This window comes from Maylandia zebra, linkage group LG12 (assembly GCF_041146795.1).
Source record: "Maylandia zebra isolate NMK-2024a linkage group LG12, Mzebra_GT3a, whole genome shotgun sequence".
NCBI classification, from domain to species: Eukaryota; Metazoa; Chordata; class Actinopteri; order Cichliformes; family Cichlidae; genus Maylandia; species Maylandia zebra.
Genome location: NC_135178.1, coordinates 32814951 through 32834379, shown reverse-complemented (window position 1 = coordinate 32834379; position 19429 = coordinate 32814951). Strand labels below are relative to the sequence as shown.

At 37.9% G+C, this 19429-nt stretch overlaps 1 protein-coding gene across 3 annotated transcripts in view; it reads right to left on the bottom strand.

Moving 5' to 3' along the window:
• Nucleotides 1-19429, bottom strand: part of srrm4 (serine/arginine repetitive matrix 4) — a 64504-nt gene that overhangs the window by 9447 nt on the left and 35628 nt on the right. For 2 of the 3 annotated variants that reach the window (XM_004566677.3, XM_004566678.3), the window contains 7 exons: nt 17829-17951; nt 7717-7800; nt 7513-7593; nt 7398-7424; nt 7092-7142; nt 1424-1507; nt 307-472 (listed from right to left, as the gene is read on the bottom strand). In XM_004566677.3, the coding sequence (XP_004566734.2) occupies nt 307-472; nt 1424-1507; nt 7092-7142; nt 7398-7424; nt 7513-7593; nt 7717-7800; nt 17829-17951 (616 nt within the window). The remainder of the gene's footprint in view (nt 1-306; nt 473-1423; nt 1508-7091; nt 7143-7397; nt 7425-7512; nt 7594-7716; nt 7801-17828; nt 17952-19429) is intronic. The other variant, XM_076891128.1, reaches the window with a different exon arrangement.

Sequence of the window (19429 nt, the reverse complement as noted above, 5' to 3'; positions counted from 1 at the left end):
CCATGTAATGTTTTGTTCAATTTGGTAAATGTTGACGCCTTTGAGGATTGTGAAGAGGGTTTAGCTGAATAAAATATGCTGTGTTTCAACTGGATATAGATGTAAGATTTTGTTCTAAAAATACAGACGTGCTGTTTTTTAATGGCCTATGTAAAAATACTTTCAGAATTGAAAGTAAATTGCCAAACGCAGCCGTCTCACTGTAGGCATTTCAGGTTGCCTGAAAATAAGCCATTTGACATGGCAATAACTGAGAAATGAAACTGAACCAGTGGCAGCACTATGAGAGTCCTAAAGAGTACTTACGGTGCCAGCAGAGAGGATGGAGCGATATTTTGGAGCCATTTTACACACTGATTTGGTTGTAGGTCTCCACTTCATGTCTGTGTAGTTGAGCACTGCATTGGTTTCCTGTCCTACAGCTGCCAGGTCTCCAAATGCTTGATGAACCACAGATTTTTGCAGATGGTGTCTGTGAGAAAATGCTGCATTTAGTTTTCATCATGACAGAGATGATTGTGTTATATTAGAGCCAATTTTGCACTTCAGAGAATGGGATAAAAGGTAACGTCGGAAAAATATCAGACTTTATTTCAGCTACGTTTTGTGCCATTTAGTAATCATAGAGCATCTGTTACAAAATGAATTCTTGAATGTTTTTCCACGTGAAAGATTAAATGATTCATTGGATGAAAATGTTGGAAGAATGTATAATAAAGCCACATAATTCTCATTGTTTGAGTAACCTAAACGGTTTGGACAGATCAGTCAGTTTGAATTCTGGGCTTTGATTGGAGTTAAAACTTCTCAGGGATAAAGGTTCAGTCATCGAACTGTACACGCCTACATATATATATATATATATATATATATATATATATATATATATATATATATATATATATATATATATATATATATATATATATATATATATATATATATATATATATATATATATATATATATATATATATATACATATATATATATATACATATATATACATATATATATATATTTATATATGTATATATTTATATATTTATATATGTATATTCTCAGTGATAAATGACTGAAATGATTAATTTATATCAGAAAGTATCCAGATATGCTTCTAGCTTTTAGAAATCTTTATGCAGTCAGCCCAGTATGACCCATAAAAGACATCTTTCATAGTATCACACAACCAGAAATTTGCTATATGTCATTATAATTGAGTGTATTGATCTCTAGAGTGCATTTGCAGCCATTTTCTGTGCAGCTGTGATAAGGCCCGGTTGTGCCTGAGTCTGAGGAAGTCACCTCCACCTTATCAGTCATCTCTGCGATGTGACCAAGAATTCGGCAGACACCTCAGACTGATAAGATTAACCAAGGGAGCGGGCTGGGGGTGGGGTGGAAGTGGGGGCGCTGGGCCTACCTGTCCTCTGTTGAAGATTGGCAGGAAGAAGTCTCTGACTCTGACCTCCGATACCGCCGTCTCCGACGTGAGTGAGTCCGAGAACTGAAACAAAACAAAGAAAAAAAAAAAAAACACGTAGAGAAGAAGCTAATATTATGATTAGTTTTTTTCACAAAAAACTCCACTAAAGTAGCTTTACATAATCCCTGTCTTCTTGGGCTTGACTTTGGTTTAGCTGTTCAAAACATATCTTTTTGCGCTCTCTTCCCCCTCCCTTTAAGACAACCATTTTATCTGATCGGTGGGCCATTGCAAACACAAGGTCTCTACAGCCTGGTGTTAGGACTTCTGTGTTGATTGGCAGGAAGAACAGTCAGAGCTGTGTGATATATTAAGAATATTTTCTTTTTGTAACACCATTCAAAGAGCAGGAAAAGAGGAGTAAAGCGTTTTAATCATAGCGATTACCAAGACTGACTTAATTATTTGAAACTTTGGCAGTTTTTGCAATTGTATTATTATTAGTATTGTAACTAAATAAATAAATGCATTATTTATTCCATCAATTAAACATACATTGTACAGGATTTACAACAAATTTTACTAATGTCCCAGCTACACATGAGACCTATCAAGCCAAACATGCAAGCAAATAGCATAGCTGCACTTCTCCAAAGATCAGCAGTACAAGAAAACCATTATGCAAACCATTTAGTTTTGAGAGAAACTTGAATTTCTGTTATATGTGTGCCTCTACAGTAAGACCAAAAAAAAGGATTACGAATTTATTAAAACTTTTTTGGGCACCTTTCTTTTGTCTTCCAAAGTCTGGCTAACCTGGAGGGCCAGAGAGTTATCCAGAAATCACACTTTCCAAAGTTTATGTTCATAGTACAGGACAGTTTGCCATGACCTGCGTATGTCATTCTCAAACAGAAGCCTCCTCTGCTATTACATGAAGCAACGCAGAATTGCTAACTGGCAAACAAATCCACACTGACTCCCAACAACTTTACAAATTTACAGCCAAAATAAATATATTTAGAGCCTGGTCTACCCCCTCTTTATGATAAATATGAACGAATACATGTGATGAAGAATAAAAATCGAACTTTTAAATTGTTGTTCTTTGTTCTTTTGCCTTCCTTCAGCTGCTCCCATAAGGGTCGCTACAGTGGATCACCTACCTCACCCTGGCACCTTCCTCTGTCACACCAACCCTCTGCATGTCCTCCTTTACTACACCAATGAATGTTCTCTGTGTTCTTCCTCTTTTTCTCCTGCCTGGAAACTCCATCTTTAATGTCCTCTGTCCAATATATCCATGATCCCTTTGTGCAGTTCCAAACCATCTCAGCCCTTCTTATCTAACTTTGTCTGCAGTCCGCTCAACCCGAGCTGTCCATCTGATATACTGATTTCTACTTCTGGTCATCCTGGTCACTCAAGAAAATATGAACATCTTCAGTTCTGCCACCTCCAACTACACATCCTGTCTTTTTGTAAGTGGCACTCAGTAGTAATGATCTCACTACCATCCTGTAAACCTTCCCTTTCATCCTTTTGTGCCTTCTTTCACGAATCACTCCTGACTCTTGTCTCTGCTTTAAATGTGCATATAATGTACATCGCCACTTGGAGTGACAGGTTGATGTTATGTTCTGTTCTCTATTCATTTGCACTAAAATACATTAAAACATTATCTCTTTAGTTTTTCTAGTAAGTTCATTGTGGTGGCTATTTAGCTTCTTTTACAAAGCAGAGGACTGCCATATACACATTTAATTGACATGTGCTATTTGTCCAATTATCTGCAATTCAGCAGAGGCAAAAATGGCCTCACTAGTAGTCCTTTAGTTTGGATAAATGCAAGAAAACAAACTCAAACCACAATACTCCACATCTGCATGCTTTCACATTGTTTATGTTGGACAGCCAAACATTTCTAATTGGTAGCAGCTATAGTTTTTCTCCTTTCCCCACATTTTTAAACAAGAGTAGTGCTAATGCAAAAAAGTGTCTTGTAGCCTACTGGTGGCCAGAAGTTTAAAGATGAACAGACCAAAAATGGCCCCTGCATACGTTTTGTCTTGAGAAAGATGTTCACAAAACAGAATTAGATTCTCATTTAATATCACACTGAATTATGGATGCTCCTCTTTAATTGAAAGCTGGTGACTAGACAGTTCTGATTTTGCCATCCAAAAAAAACTGTCTTGGAAAAAGGTGAGGCTTTAAAATGGTAGTCAAGCCAGTCTGTTATGGTGCCTACATCTATATTTTATGTGCAGTCTGTGGCCTTTCTCCACCTTGAATTTTCAGCTATCAATGTAAGTGTTTACAGTGGAGTGACTACTTTTCAATTTAATATTCTGTTTACTGTTAAAACAACACTGAAGACATTAAGGCTGTCAAATTTTAGTCATATACTGTATCGCCAAATCACAACAACAGTTACCTCAAGGTAGTTCATATTGTAAGCTAAAGACTGTACAATAATACAGAGAACACCTCAACAATCAGATGATACCAGCAACCTCTGTGTGACAGTGGGAAGTTAAAACTCTGTTTTAACAGGAAGAAACCAAGAACCAAGGCTAGATGGATCCATGCTTTCATGTGGTTTATGCCAAATCCTGTCCCTATCATCTGAACATCAGCGCAGAAATCAAGACTCATCAGACCAGGCAACATATTTTCAGTCTTCTGTGTTCCACTTTTGGTGGGCTTATTCAAAATGTAGCCTCAGCTTTGTGTTATTAGCAGACAGGAGTCATTTGACACCAAGTGTGGTATCCTGTTGCTGCAGCTCGTCTGCTTGGAGGTTCGATGTCTTGTGTGTTCAGAGATGCTCTTCTGCATTCCTTGGTTGTAATACGTGGTTATTTGAGTTACTGTAGTGCTCATATCAGCTCATAGCAGTCTGGCCCTACTCCTGTGAACCCTGACAACAACAACAAGGTCGACAAGCTGGATCTGTAAACCCTAGAGATTGTGGTGTTGAAAATTTCAGCAGCCTGACCGGCACCAACTACCAAAGTCTAGGGATGGGTACCGGTATCCGGTGCCATGATGACATAACGGTAGTAACCAGACCGAAAAACAGCGCACATTTCGGTGTTTTATTTCGGTGCTTTTTTTTCCTGAGCTGTGATACACTTTGATTTCTAGCCAATCATTTTACGTTTCCGAGGATAGTAGGCGGGTCCAGGTACGTACGTTCTTTTAGAGCAGAGCTACAGATTAAAAATGCCCAAGGCGAAGCGGTCAAAAGTCTGGCTGTACTTCACAGCAAAATATGTAAACTCAGCAGCCTGCAACAAGTGCTTTAAGGTGATACTGTGATACTGCGCAAAGGAGGTAACACCTCGAATCCAATGAAACACCTGGCGACGCATAGCGTTTTTTTTTTTAAAGCCGAAAAATGCGCCGTATTTGATAGTTTGCTGCCAGACCTCACACCGAGCACATCTACTGCGGGTGGGTTGCCTGTTATCGGACCCAGAGTTAGCAACATCCCCCAAAAACACGAAGAGGAGAGTCCTGGCCCCTAGCCCTGCCAGTGTAGCAGAAATGATGAGGATGATGATGCAGCAGCAGCCGTTCTTCTCTGTGTGAGTAGCTTAATGTTGTTCGTGTGTAATTTACGTTGAGTAGGCTAACCACGTTATTACATTAATGTATGTAAGGTGAACTAGCAAACATCATCATAGCTACATGCGGCTGTCTTCTTGTTTGATGGCAGATGCTCCCTTCACCCTGGCCAAAAAGGCTAAAATGACCAAAGAAAAAGTGGAGAACAGCTAAACATGAGAGGTTTTTGGAAAAAGTTTGTGTTTTTTCCATTGTTTAAGCATTGCTTCCAGCCAAGAGTGATACCATATATGCCCCATAGCTGCAGAAAAAGCTAACATTGTTATCTTTTTACAAAAAAAAAAACAGCTGAACATGAGAGGTTTAAGGATCAATTTTATGTTCTCCATTCTTTAGGCACTGATTTGAGCACCGTTTAAGCACCGGCACCGTTTCAAAAGTACCGGTTTGGCACCGGTATCGGCTAAAACCTAAACGATACCCATCCCTACCAAAGTCTCTTAAGTCAGTGGCCCCCAACCCCCGGGCCGTTTATAGCTCCATGAGCCATTTGGTACCGGACTGTGAGAGTTGAGGCTCGAGTGTGAAATTTATGGTTTTCAGAGTTTTTATCAGTTTTTATCGTTACTTTCTTTAATCGTTTTTATCGTTAACTTGTTTTCTCTGGGTCTTTTCCTGTGTGTTATGAATAAATCTTCTTTTTTTTGGTACTGGTACTGGTTTTATTTTGTAGTATTTATCCACGGCAACTTTTTTTTTTTTTTTTTTCACAGCATATGTGATTTATTCTTAATAAATTACATTTTCCATTGAACCACATCATATAACAGTTTACATCCTGAGCTGATATCAACATATCAGTTAGAACGAAATTTGATGATTGAACATCAACTTTAAAAAAGCACCAGTCAGGAAGGGCACAGTGTGAGAATAACACAAGCATTATTGAATTTCATCCTTACTTTGATTTATTCTTTTTTTGTGCTTATTGCTCCAGCTGCACATGGAGTCCACACCTTTCTCACTGACGTGAGTGGTTTCGATAAAGGCACAGGGACACTTGCCTCTCTCAGTAAAACCTCAGAATTTTCACTCAGATTAAGGATTTGTTTTTCAAGTCACATTAAGAAAAGCATCCTTAAAGATTGTAACTACTTTTTCCAAGTGCTCTCAACAAGTAAAGGCTCAGTAGTAAGACAGCGTGCAGTAATAAGTAATATCTAAAGTTAAAACAGTTATATCTTTTGTTGACTTTGTTGATATATCCACGGCAACTTAAAGGCTGGTCCGTGAAAATATTGTCAGACATAAACCGGTCCGTGGCGCAAAAAAAGGTTGGGGACCGCTGCCTTAAGTCACCTTTCTCCCAAATTCTGAGGTCAGGATCAGAATCAGGAAGAAAGGTCAAATACAGGCATTAGTGAGGTGCTGCCATGTGATTGGCTTATTAAATATTTGTGTTAACGAGCAGTTGAATGGGAGTGCCTGATAAACAGGCCAGCTTTTATTTATTTAACGTCAAAATTGCATATGTCACATCATCTCCTTATGTTTCTTTATTGGCTACTCTGAGTGACAGGTCACATTAGCGAAGGGAAGAGTATAACAGAATGACAAAGTCATGAACGAGTGAAGTGATCTGAATAAAAGAAAAGAGAATAAAGAGTTGTAGTCAGCTGGAAAGCAATGGTTTCCGTTCAAGTCAGCAGCTACTGAACATGGCTCTGTGCTTACAAACAACAATCCAAAGTCAAATTATAAAATGTTGCAAGATCACAGCATGAAATTGGTTTCTCTTACCCTCTTTCACCCATTTTTCTCTCTTTGTGGCTCAAGTGTTCAATCAGTTTTTCTGTTTGCAAAGGTTCTTTCACGCTTAGCTCAAGAAATATAAAAGCGGTACGTTTCTGTATTCACCTATCTTGCCCTTACAGGATAGTATTTTGCAGTATCCTCTCTTTTTCCTCCTCGACAGTGGATATTCTGAAAATACTGGATGGACTACCATTGCTGGAAGAAGAGGAGGTTGTGAGGGGGAAAAAATAGTGTAGGACCTGGAGAGTACATTCTGATGCAACAGTCACACACTGACCTTTTCTTGTGCTTGCGTTCATCCTTCCTCTTATGTTTTAAACTTGAAGAGCTGTTAGGATGAAAGAGAATAATATCATGAGAGAGCGGTATTGATACTGACGAAGCCTGCACAGACAGCTTGCATACTTGCTGATACTAAAAGAGAATTGCGTTTCAGGTGGAAATCCAGTAATCTTGCTGAAAGCAGGCACCAACTGTTACACAGGAACTCATCCTGTTATGAACCGTCTTTCTTTTAGAAATGAGATGTGCACAGTGCAAGCAGACATGCAGAGGTTATAGAAGAAAAAAATCATATATGTACCTGTGTTTTGACTTCTTGGAGGTATACCTGAAAAGGGAAACAAGATGATTTAAGTCATAAATATAAAACTCGTGCAACTGTTTTTGTATATTGATTTAACATTTACTGTACTTACCTGTGCCGCTTGCTTTTCTTGGAGCTCTTCTTCTTCTTCTTTTTCTTCTTCCTCGGTGGTGACAGGCTGTAAGAAGGAGACCTAAATAAGGAAAAATTTTAAAATAAATATGAATTTAAAGCATTCCTCTGCACAAACCTTGGTTTATTTATTTCCACACCAACACACATCACACTGCAGTGTCATCTAATTTTGGAAACTGACCTTTTCCTCTTCCTCTTCCGCTCAGACTTCCTCTTCTTCTTCTTCCTCTTTGGCCGAGGGGAAGGTTCCTCATCAAAGGACAGACTGTGAGCAAATTCAGAGCAGAGGGGACACGTTTGTTATCTTTTTGGGATCCAATGAATGATACACAGTCTTACATTCAAGAATTTCACAGCGATTTTTGATCTACTGAATCGAAAATATTCTGACTTATATTCTTTCAAGATTACTCAATGCAGAAGCCTTTACACCTATAAAGAAATGTAAATGAATTTCTAATAGCTCAATATCCCTAAGAATTATGCTGTACAGTTTTAAAGCTTGGACCAGCTGTTTGTTTAACCCTCCGGGGTCCAGAGTATAATTGGCTGTTGTTGACTACTTTTGATTATACCTCTATATTTTACCTTGCCTTGTTTGGTATCATTCTTTTCAGCAATGGTACCACATGTCTGAATTTAAAGGTTTTTTTCTTCTCATTTTCACATACTCTATTAACACATTAAATCTAAAATCAGATGCGAATGCAAATATAAATTGTAAATTTAATATACATACATATATACATACATATATATATATATATATATATATATATATATATATATATATATATATATATATATATATATATATATATATATATATATATATATGTACACACATATGTTTTTGTTTTTGTTTTTTTAAATAAACATTTAAAACTATTTACATAATAATCAGGTGTCCATCAAATAGGATGCCACACAAATTATTTTTGCCACTCCAAAAAATAGTTTCTGTCCACTATAAGACAGAGGAGCACATCACAAGCCTGGTACCTCCAGGCCTGACAGCAGGAGGTGTATCACTCCTCCTGTTTGCCACCTGGAGTCAAACTCTACATTGCAATCTGCCTTTGGTGGTTTTTTAGCAACTGTGACATTCAGCCATTGCCCCGTTGTTTTGACAAACAAAACAAAACAGACGACTTAACTACACACTAAATAAACAAGACAAAACACTAAACGTCACAAATCTCTCAAAACTCACTTTCTTTTTCTCTCACTCTCACTGCTATCACTCCTAAAACTTCCCCCTCTTCCTAAATAACCAAATGTCACATGTTGCCATCTAATATTTGGATTGCTCAACATGGTACATTTGTCCACCAATAGGAAAGGAATGTTTTTTCATGTATTTTTAAGTGCTTGCAGGACTTGAAAAAATGCAGTTTTTACCCATTTTTTTCTTCCAGCAGACAGGAAAAAATATCATGGCCTATCAATACAATTTAAAAATTGGTATATAGTTGGAAGCACTTTTAACACAAGCTGAAATGGATTCTCAGGGAGACTACATCTTGCTGCTATGCCATCTTAAATTGATCATGTGATTTGGGTCCGTCGACCCCAGAGGTTTAATTATTGACTGGTTTACGCTTTACTCCTAAGCTTATGTGGTTAACTTAGTAGTTTCCTATTTTCACACCCAGTATTTACACCACAGTTGTTATTTGCAGCTGTATTTGTATCAAACTGATGAATCAAATTCCTGCAGCCACTGTTTTTTTGTTCTGCTTTTTTTTAACCACACCCTGAAGGAAAAACATAGCTTTACTGCCCAAAATGCTTCACTATGTTCAAAAGCTCTGTAGCCAAATATATAAAGTGTAACTGGTGCCAAGTATTGTTTACTGGAATATCAAAGCTTTTTTTTTTTTTTTTTTTTTTTGCTGAAAAGCAGCCTTCTACAGGCCAGAGGCAGAAGTTTGCCTTTTGCCAAAAAGCATTTTCAGGTTGGCAGAAACCTTTAGGAAGTTAGGAAAAGTCAAACAATAGAAGTGGTATAGGGTTGAGGTGGATGAATAAATGTTGCGGATGAAAGCACTGGACTGTCATCCAGAAGAGTGTGGTTTGTAAATGGTAAAAATAAATGGCCTGTATTTATATAGCTCTTTACTAGTCCCTAAGGACCCCAAAGCGCTTTACATATCCAGTCATCCACACATTCACACACACATTCACACACTGGTGATAGCAGCTTCATTGTAGCCACAGCCACCCTGGGGCGCACTGACAGAGGCGAGGCTGCCGGACACTGGCGCCACCGGGCCCTCTGACCACCACCAGTAGGCAACGGGTGAAGTGTCTTGCCCAAGGACACAACGACCGAGACTGTCCAAGCCGGGGCTCGAACCGGCAACCTTCCGATTACAAGGTGAACTTCCAACTCTTGAGCCACGATCGCCACGATTTGTCTTCCATTTGCTATCAATTCTACTAAGTTACTAAGTTATTCATTGTATTATTTGTATGGCTAAAATACACCTAGTGTAACATCTCCCAACTAATTAGGCATTTACTTTCATCAATTCATGGAAGATAGTTTGGCGGTGTAATACTATTTTTCAGGATACACACACACACACACATAAACACACACACACACACGAGTATGTGCAAAATCTGCACAATCTACAGTTCACAAATCCGTGGTGGAAAATTTGTCTAAGGTGTCAGGAACATGAAAAACACTGCTAATTAAAAAAGTTTGTTTTTGTGCCATAAATGCAAATTAAAATGTTACTGAGGATATAAATATATAGTATATAAAGATCCAGAAAACAGTCCAAGTTAAACTGCTCTGTGGTCTAGTGAATCAAAATCTTTTTTTAAAAAAAAATCATTGCACTAACATTGTGTGGGGTAAAGGGAAGCAGGACCAGCCTGGTTGTACTTCTTTGGTCCTTCACACAGACAGCTTTGCAAACCGCTGTCTAAAATTTGTAGCATTTACTGTGACAAGGGGGCAGTTTAGGCGAACCGCCACAGCCACTGTACTAGTACACACTGCCTGATAACTTGTACATCTGTGAAGGCACCATAAATGCTGCATAATATACAGATTTTGGAGCAACATGGGCTGCCTTCCTTTTTCCGAGAAGTCCTTGTCTTTCTGAACAGCAAAATACCAAAACAACATTCTGCATGTATTGCAACAGCATGACTCAACAGCGAAACAGTCCGGGTGCTGTAACTAATCTGCCTGCAGGAAGCAAAGAACATTTGGCACACTATGAAATGGAAAATATGTCAAAGGAGGCACTGGATGGTTGAGCAGCTGAAATCCTATATCAAGCATGGGAAAACATTTGGCTTTCAAATCTACAGTAATTGCTCTCCACAGTCCCCAAACATTTTTGCTGTTAAAAGACGACTTGGAGCAAAAAACAAAACAAAACATATATATATATATATATATATATATATATATATATATATATATATATATATATATATATATATATATATATATATATATATATATATATATATATATATATATATATATATATATATATCCAATGATCTACAAATGATTTGTAGATCATTGGATTGTGATTTTATTCACAGCGTCAAAGTCTTTTTTTTCTTCTTTTTTTTGGAAACTGATTGATATATTCTTTGGGAATTTGCTGTATTGCTTTCCTCCCTAAAAGTATTTACAGATAAATAACCATGACAGAATGGGTGGGGTAAAATAATCCACATGACTCATCACTGGCAGCACATAACTGCACATAAATGCATCCTGATTCTCTCTCACAACAATCATAAGCAAGATTATCTGTGATCCAAATGTCCCATACGAGATAATCTCGTGACAAAAGGATGAAAAATCCTTTCCAAACTGGTATAGACATAAAACAAATAACATGCCAGCGAACGTCACTATACTTTACTCAGAGGGAGGATCACAGATTTGATCTTGAACTTAAAATACAGACCTTCACTTTTTGAGCTGCAGGGCCTGCTGAGCAATTTTATGATTTCGATTGGGAGATGATAATTTATTTCTGAATTTAACAGGGATAAAGCATAATACTTTAATGTACCATAGCCGAAAGGTAAATTTCATCTCCAGTCCCTGCACAGAGGCATCTAGCGATATACATCTTGAAGAAGCAATGAGGTACACTCAGTTTTGGTTTCCAAATAATTTAAAGACAGATATTTTACCCTGGCCACCGCTCTGTAATGGTGCCAAAAATGCAGGTGACTGTGAGAATGTGTTGGAATCTCTCCATGTAGCTCATGGATCCTTTATTTCTGCACACATTGTTCTGCGTATAGCCACATTCTCATTATAGTGTGAGATATTCTTGTTATCCATCCTTTCTTCTCTTGAAGTGTGAATTCATCATTATACTGGAAAGAAAATGGTCGTATTCCATCTGCTGACCAGCTTGGTTGCTGTCCAGTGGTCCACTTCATTACTCTTTTAAAATGACTGATGTGGAAAAGAAGATGAAGGTCTTTTGAAGCACCACAGCCCCCCTGAATGGGCCTTTCAAGTGCAGAAGAGACTGAAATTCATAGCAAGGAAATACATGAGAGAGTGACTGACCATATCTGGGTGATACAGAACAACAAAAAAAAGTAGTTATCATAATGGGTATAAACTTGTGGATATTTTCTGGAAATTTACAGACTAAGTGGTGTAGTGGTTAACACATTTGCTTGGCAAGCAAATGTGACCTTTTGTTTGCCAAGTCAGAGACACAAATTCCCTTTGGGGATGCATTAGGAAAGGAACAGGAGCCAAATCAAACATGTGGAAATACTTGCTGTGGCAAGGGAGCAAGTAGCTTACGGACTAAAAGATTAATTGTAAAAGTTACTGAATATTTGTGAAAACCGAAGCTGCATTTGAAGCATATATATGTGTGTTTTTCTGCCTAACATTAGCCCTGCATGTTCAAATGCTCCAGTTGTTTCAATCTTTTGCCAAATAAAACAGCCATTAACAAAGGCTTTAATAGACACGCACAGTGCTATTTTTGAGTTAAGGCATTTAATGCATTGTTCACTTGTCCACAAACAACGGTGATGTAAAAAGACACTGATAATTGAGAATTAAACCTTGGAAAACATCTGGCATGTCTTAAGAGTGACATAAAGACATGGGGGATTTGAAATAAAGCTTAAGGATTATGCAAATTACCTTTACTGTACAAGAGCAACAATAAGTTGCACTTGATTCTCTAATGTAATAGAAGTACATAGCAGCTATGGAACAATATAAAAGAAGGAAAAAAACCCTAATTGTCGTGATCAAGGTTTCCAATTCTCTACAGTATAAATTTAATTGCATAAGTGTCAGTGCAAAGTGTGAGCCTCCCACTTTGAATGTGAATGTGCATATGTGTGTGTGTGTGTGTGTGAGTGTGTGTGCATATATATATATATATTCACACACATATTTCAAAGTGAATGAAACTTGTCATTAAAAAGAGAAACCTTTAAAAAAAAAATAAAAATAGAATAATGTTACTAATATTCAGGTGTTATTTTCATTGCTCAGCATTTGACTTAAGCTATCAAAATGCCTGCAGATGCAACTATGTACGATATATTTGGAATCATTTTTATGCTTACAGGAGGGTAATTGTTGCCATTTATGTGTCCAATTTAATGTACCTCCCTGTTACACAAACAGAGGTCATGCACATAGTTGAGTGTGATCAGGACTGATCCAGACAGTGACAAACTGCACTCCCCCTTGATATATACGACCACAGAGCTCTGGAGAGTATGTGCCTGTTTCATCGGATGCAGAAGAGTGTCCTGCTATAATAAATGGCCCTGCTTGGAGTAGTCGGCAGTTTGGGAGCATTAGGAACTGAAATGCATTAGGACTGATTAGACAGTCCAAGCCCAAGTACCCTCTCCTGGTAATGAGAATGCTTTGTCACTCATTAACACCTCTACCATTCTGGCCTTGTAGAAAGAGAGCACAAGACAAGCATTTGCATTTCTTCTTGCCAGCAGAAACACTTTCTTTTGATGAAGTTGAGAGAATGAAAAGGAGAATGAGAAAGCAGTCAATTGCCAGCTGCACTAGGAGTGGTGATTTTGTGAAACAATGGTGTATGAAAGGGAGCTTTTGGGGAACTTTTGATGAAAATATATTCAATTCAACTTTTTTTTTTTTTAAAGAATTGATGTTTTAATCTGAGCCATGATTATGCATGAAGACCATACATGTATGTGACTACATCCTAGATGTCATTACCTATATTATTATAAAGAACAAAACATGTCTCTCTCCCATGAAGCACTGAAGTACGTTTATTTCAGCTGTAACCAGACACACTTCTATGTTTCAAGTGAAGTTCAGACTGTTTTCATTCGATACCCAATTCACTGGAAATAAATCTAAATAGTTTACTTCTGCATTTTGCTCTTTTTGTTATTTGACAACAACTACTCTCAAAAACCTACTCATTACATCAACTTACTATTTCTAGATGGAATCCAGTGTCAGCGGCTTATGGCCTCATGTTATAATTAACTTTTTTTTCTCTGCCAAATTGCTGCAGGCCAATTAGCAAGATAACAATCCACAGAACAAATGTCCTTCTCAACAAAAGAGATTTTTCTCAGGCAATGCTTTGTAAGTGATGCAAAGTATTTGGAAATGGATCTAGCTCGTTAGCCATTTTAATAAAAGGCAATGAAAAAACACATGCATCTAACCTTGATGGCTTGTGGAGGATATATCATGTAATCACATAGCTTTTTTGTGTGTTTTTAAGGCTTTATGGTATGTTATGTTTCCTCTTTTTAGTTGACCTTGCGGTCAAAACAGCGTGCATGGGTTTCTCTTCCTTGTTTTTTGTCTTTTAATATAAATATAATTTGATAGAATTTACCAGCTTGACCTTTATGAAGTACAATCTCTACATACACAGCAATGCTGCAGGTTTTTGATTTATTAATTGTAATGGCTCTACAGTGAATTTCAAATTGAAGAAAGTATCAAGTATCAAGGCCTTTACTGCAGCCGCCCTCAGTTGCTGCTCATTTCAGGGTCTCCCTTCCTTCTGTTTTGTCTTCAGTAACTGAAAAGCAGCTCTGCTGGGTTGAGATCAGATGACTGTCTAGGTCACTGAAGAATATCCAATTCTTTGCCTTGGAAAACTCTTGGGTTGATTTTGCAGTATACTTTGGGTCATTTTCCATTTGCTATGTGAAGTGTCATCTGATCAGTTTTGTTACATTTGGCTGAATCTGAGCAGTAAGCAGAACTCTGTACTCTTCAGAGATCACCCTGCTACTTCAGTAGCCACATCTTCGAAAAACACCAGTGACCCAGCTCCACTGGCAGCCATACATGCCCTATGCCACAGTGTTGCCTCCACCATGTTTAACTGCTTGTTTGCTTCTGATCATGAACTATTACCTCTCTATACTTTTTTTCTTCTGATCATTGTTCTAAGAATTTCATCTATTCAAAGATATTTTTTCATAGCTGTCATGGTCTAGACTTTGATCATGATACAACTACCTCCTTGAGACTGTTCTCGACTCGGATAAACATTCTGAAGGGATTTTTCTTAACTTATAGAGGAATGAATTCTTTGACCAGTCACTTTAGTTGAAGTCTGTCATCTTTCATGTCTTTCTTTGGTGTTGCTGAGCTGGCCAGTGAATTTTCCTTTGCATCAGATTGTTGATTTTGCCACTCTTAAAGTTTTCCTTATCTCTCTTCTAGCATTATTTGGAATTTTCCAATAATGACATCCTTCATGTGCATCAACATCTCTCTGGACCTCATACTGAGAATTACAAAGACCAGATACCAAATGTAAACTCAAGACTTGGAATCAACTCTAGATGTTTTATATACTTGTCACATGATAAGAGGAGGAGGAATGAAGGAAGAGCCGTACACCCATATGAGGAAATATCCTGTGGAAGAACAGTGTCCCAGAGCTCACACAATGCCAAGGTGCACTGAACTTGCTTTGGTATCTTAGTATATTTCTGTTAATGATTCTGTGAATGAATCTTTAATTCCAATATTCCTAGTATTTGCAAAGGTGTCGTTCACAGTCCACGTCTATATACGTCTAATACAAATCATCTTGAGGAGAAGTTGGTTTTGGAAATACAAAACAATAGTCTTTGACCCCAGAGATCAGGGTTAGCCTCCAAGCATGATTTGTGCTTCGATTTAGAAAGTAAAATTGTTTGATTAAGGTTAGGTAAAAGATTTCGGTGTTGCCAAACATTGTGTGTTATGATAGAACCAAATCGGCAGTGATATATGCACTATGGATCTATGTATGTCTATGTATCTATGGCTCCACAAGATTTGCCAGGAGACATCAAATGTAAGCAAAAGAGTGGATATTATAGATAAACAAACCTAAGAATTTGTTGCTAAGTAAAATTAAGCAAAATAAATTCCTGCAGTTATGCATTTTAGAAAGCAGCAGCAATGCCATGTCATCTTGCATGCCACTGTATTATCAATCACATACATAGTCCAAATTAACAATGTGTGGACACATTGTTGCAGTCTTTACAAGGTAGATTTACTTCAAACCTTAAACAAGTACAGAGTCCTCACACTGGACACAAAATTCATTTATGTGAAATATAAGGGCGACATAACAAACAGCAAAAACACAGATAAGTAAGTATGAAAGAATAAAATCAAATCTAACACTGGGCAGCTTAAAGGACAGTAGAGTAGACATGCTATAAATACATCGTCTCCTTGATTACAAACAGAGCTCTGGTTTTCTTGGAGTTCGTTCCACATATGTGCTGCATAAAAACTGAGTGATGATTAATCCTGTTTATTTTTCAATACGGGAACAGGAACCAGGCTTGTGCCAAAACAGCTGAGAGGTCTGGCTTGTTCATTATGGCCTCTAACAAACGTGTTTTTAATCACCTTTAGCTGTAATCGTACAGTACTTTACTGGTGATACAATTTTTAAAATTCATTTCTTTATTTTTTTGATATAGCATGAGGTTTTGAGCGTTTGACTTAGTTTAGTATCTCATTAAAATTAATGGATGCTTTACTCAAAGTGGACTTCCTTTCATCGTCTCAGCTAGAACTTGTAGCAGTATTCTCTCTAACCTCCTGCAGCTTCTAGCATTGCTGTGCTTTTTGGTCTGAATGCAGCCGTGTTGTGCAAGATTTGACACTGAAAATGCATTCATTTTATTGCTCTAAACCTCATATAGTAAGACCTACAGTTTCACAATAAGATCCCTGCATGAAGTCAAGATCATCTCTGCTACTGTCTGATGAAATGGATACGCTGCAGAGCTGCTGTATAAGAAAGGGTAAAGTCATCATTTAAGAGGTTTACCAAACCAAATGATGAAAAGACTGTGGTTCAGCAATGGTAGAGCTTTAGTGTACGTTCTATGTGCACTATGTACACTCAGCACACTGAGAACTACTCTGATTTCTTAGTATTTAAATTTTAAAACGCTGTAACTTGGAGCTGCTGGTGAGAAGGGTGTCTCACAGAAAAGCCCCAGTTCCAAAGATAATAATGCTATAAATCTCTCTCACCGTGCTTTCTTCTATCAGATGTCTTTTCTTGCACGCATAAACCAGAAAAATGATTATCAGAAGCCTGCATGCCAGCGTGTTCTCTGCGCTTGCTGTTAAATTCAAAAACAAAGAGAAGCAGCCGCCGGGTAAAGTTCATCCAAAGAGAAGAGATTCATGTTTATGATCCGCTCTTACACTTCAGATGCTGCTTGAGTCATGTTTTACATATCACTGCCTGCTTCCCTGCTGTGTAACTGCAACGGCTTTGAAGGTGTCAGATTAATTAAAAAGGTTTCTTTCCAAAAAAAGAAAAAAAGAAAGAAAGAACCAACTCTGCCTGGATTGATTTCTCCAACTCTGAATAAAAAGCCTAAAAACTGTTCTTCTCTGCATGTGAAGAAGACTCTTGCATCTGAATGACACAGCGTGGAATTCCTTACACCATTTGTATTTCCTACCCCGATAAGAGTGTTTGCTTTTCCTGCACCGGAATATAGAGATTAGCTTGGGTTTCTTGTTGAGAATCAGGCCCTGAAGGTGTGTTGGTTTTGCTGTTAAAAAGGCTTTATCATCTACAGACGCAACCAAAACAAACTTTAATCACAAAACTCAACTGATCAACAATCGTACATGTTTAAAGCCCATTCTTTTCTCAACCTTCTCATCTCTTCACAAGCACTTGTTTTCTTTTAGTTCAGAAAACCCTCCTGATGATTTTGAAGGATTGCTACTTGGCATGTGTGAAAACACAAAGGCTAACTCACCTCCTGGCCCTGCGATGGCTGCGGTGTTTGCGTCTGTTTCCTTTGATGCAGCCATATCTGTCCCTTGTGTCCACAGCTTTCCTCTCATCAGGCTTGAGCTGCTGGCAGGTTGTAGTTTCTGAGCTGTGGGGGAAGAGAAAAAAGGACAAATAAGATTCAGTTTTTGCTCTCGAGCCTTCAGTGAGAACTTCAAGTGATTTTTGCAGTTGTCCACACAGCTAATGCTTCCATCGCACAATAGTGAGGGGGCATTTAACATGCTTGGTTAGCCTTATTCCCTTTGGTCGACTGGGTATGTGTTTTATTCCCCTCCATTTCTTTCCTCCAGCCACTCTCTAGGAAAATTGGAGGTCAGCCATTTACCATTCAAATCAATGTGTCAATTGAAATACAGTTATTTACATGCCTCAGCTGGCCTGCCATTTTGTGAAATGGTGCTTTCTGCCTTGTGCTGGAACAGTTCTTAAAGTTTTGTCCTTATCTATGACCTAGATATATTTAATAAGACGTAAATGCAAAATCAAACCAGACACTCAGATTTTCTGTTTTGTTTTGGGGTTTTTTTTTTCAAAAGTGAGGAAAATTATTTCTGGCTCCCAAATAATTTTTCCATAAGTCAGGTGTTCGGGTAATTCAACCACTTTTCATCTACAGTGAAATACGGCATAGAATGAATGATTAAATAAACTGAATGATTTGATGTGAGCACACAGTTCTAGCCCTGCTTATTATTCTCTGTTTTAGTCATGGGAGATTTGAGCGTAATTACACATTCTCCTCTTCGTCGAGTGGCTCCCGTCTGATTGTAATGAGAAGATAATCAGAGCCAGAGATTAGGACGTCAACGCCGCCTCCTCCTCTTCCCCCAGCGACGAGCAGGCAGGGCCCGTCGCTTTCTATCTTCCTCACCTTCATTCTCCTTAGCCTCTCAGCATTAGAGGGAGTGCCCCTGACAGGGAACTAATAATGTAAAATGGCAGACTGGGTGCTGCAACATGACCAAGTGTCTGAAAGGTGATAGGGGAGATAAAGACAACCACCGGAAGGATGATTAGTCTGATAAGGAAGGCTGATGGAAAGGAACCTTTAAATAACCTGGTGATTTGGCTAATTTTCTCCTTGCTGATGTAGAGCTGAATAAATGTCAGACCACACTGTTGCCTGGTATTAAGGATGCCTAATCAAATACACTGAATTTCACTGAAGAAAAAAATAGTAAAGTAAAGAATAACATGCCATCGCAATCTCAGCATTTCTTAATGGGGGCCTGTATTATATTCTGATATGGATGCTAAGACTCAAAACATCTACAATTCTACACAAAACTCAAACTCATACTCAAAGATGTATGATTTGTTGCTATAACACAGCAACTAATAGATTTTGTTGAGACATTGTTTTCTAAACTGATTTTTTTTTTTAGTTTTGGTATATTGATCAAACAAAAACAAGCACAAAAGATGCAGCGTTTTCTACATACCACAAGCCGACATTATAAACAGCATAAGCTGTTATTCACTCATGTAGCAAAGGGAAATGTCAGCGGTGAAACAACTTCAGTAACAGTTCATTAACTGATTTTCAGTATAAAATACAAACGC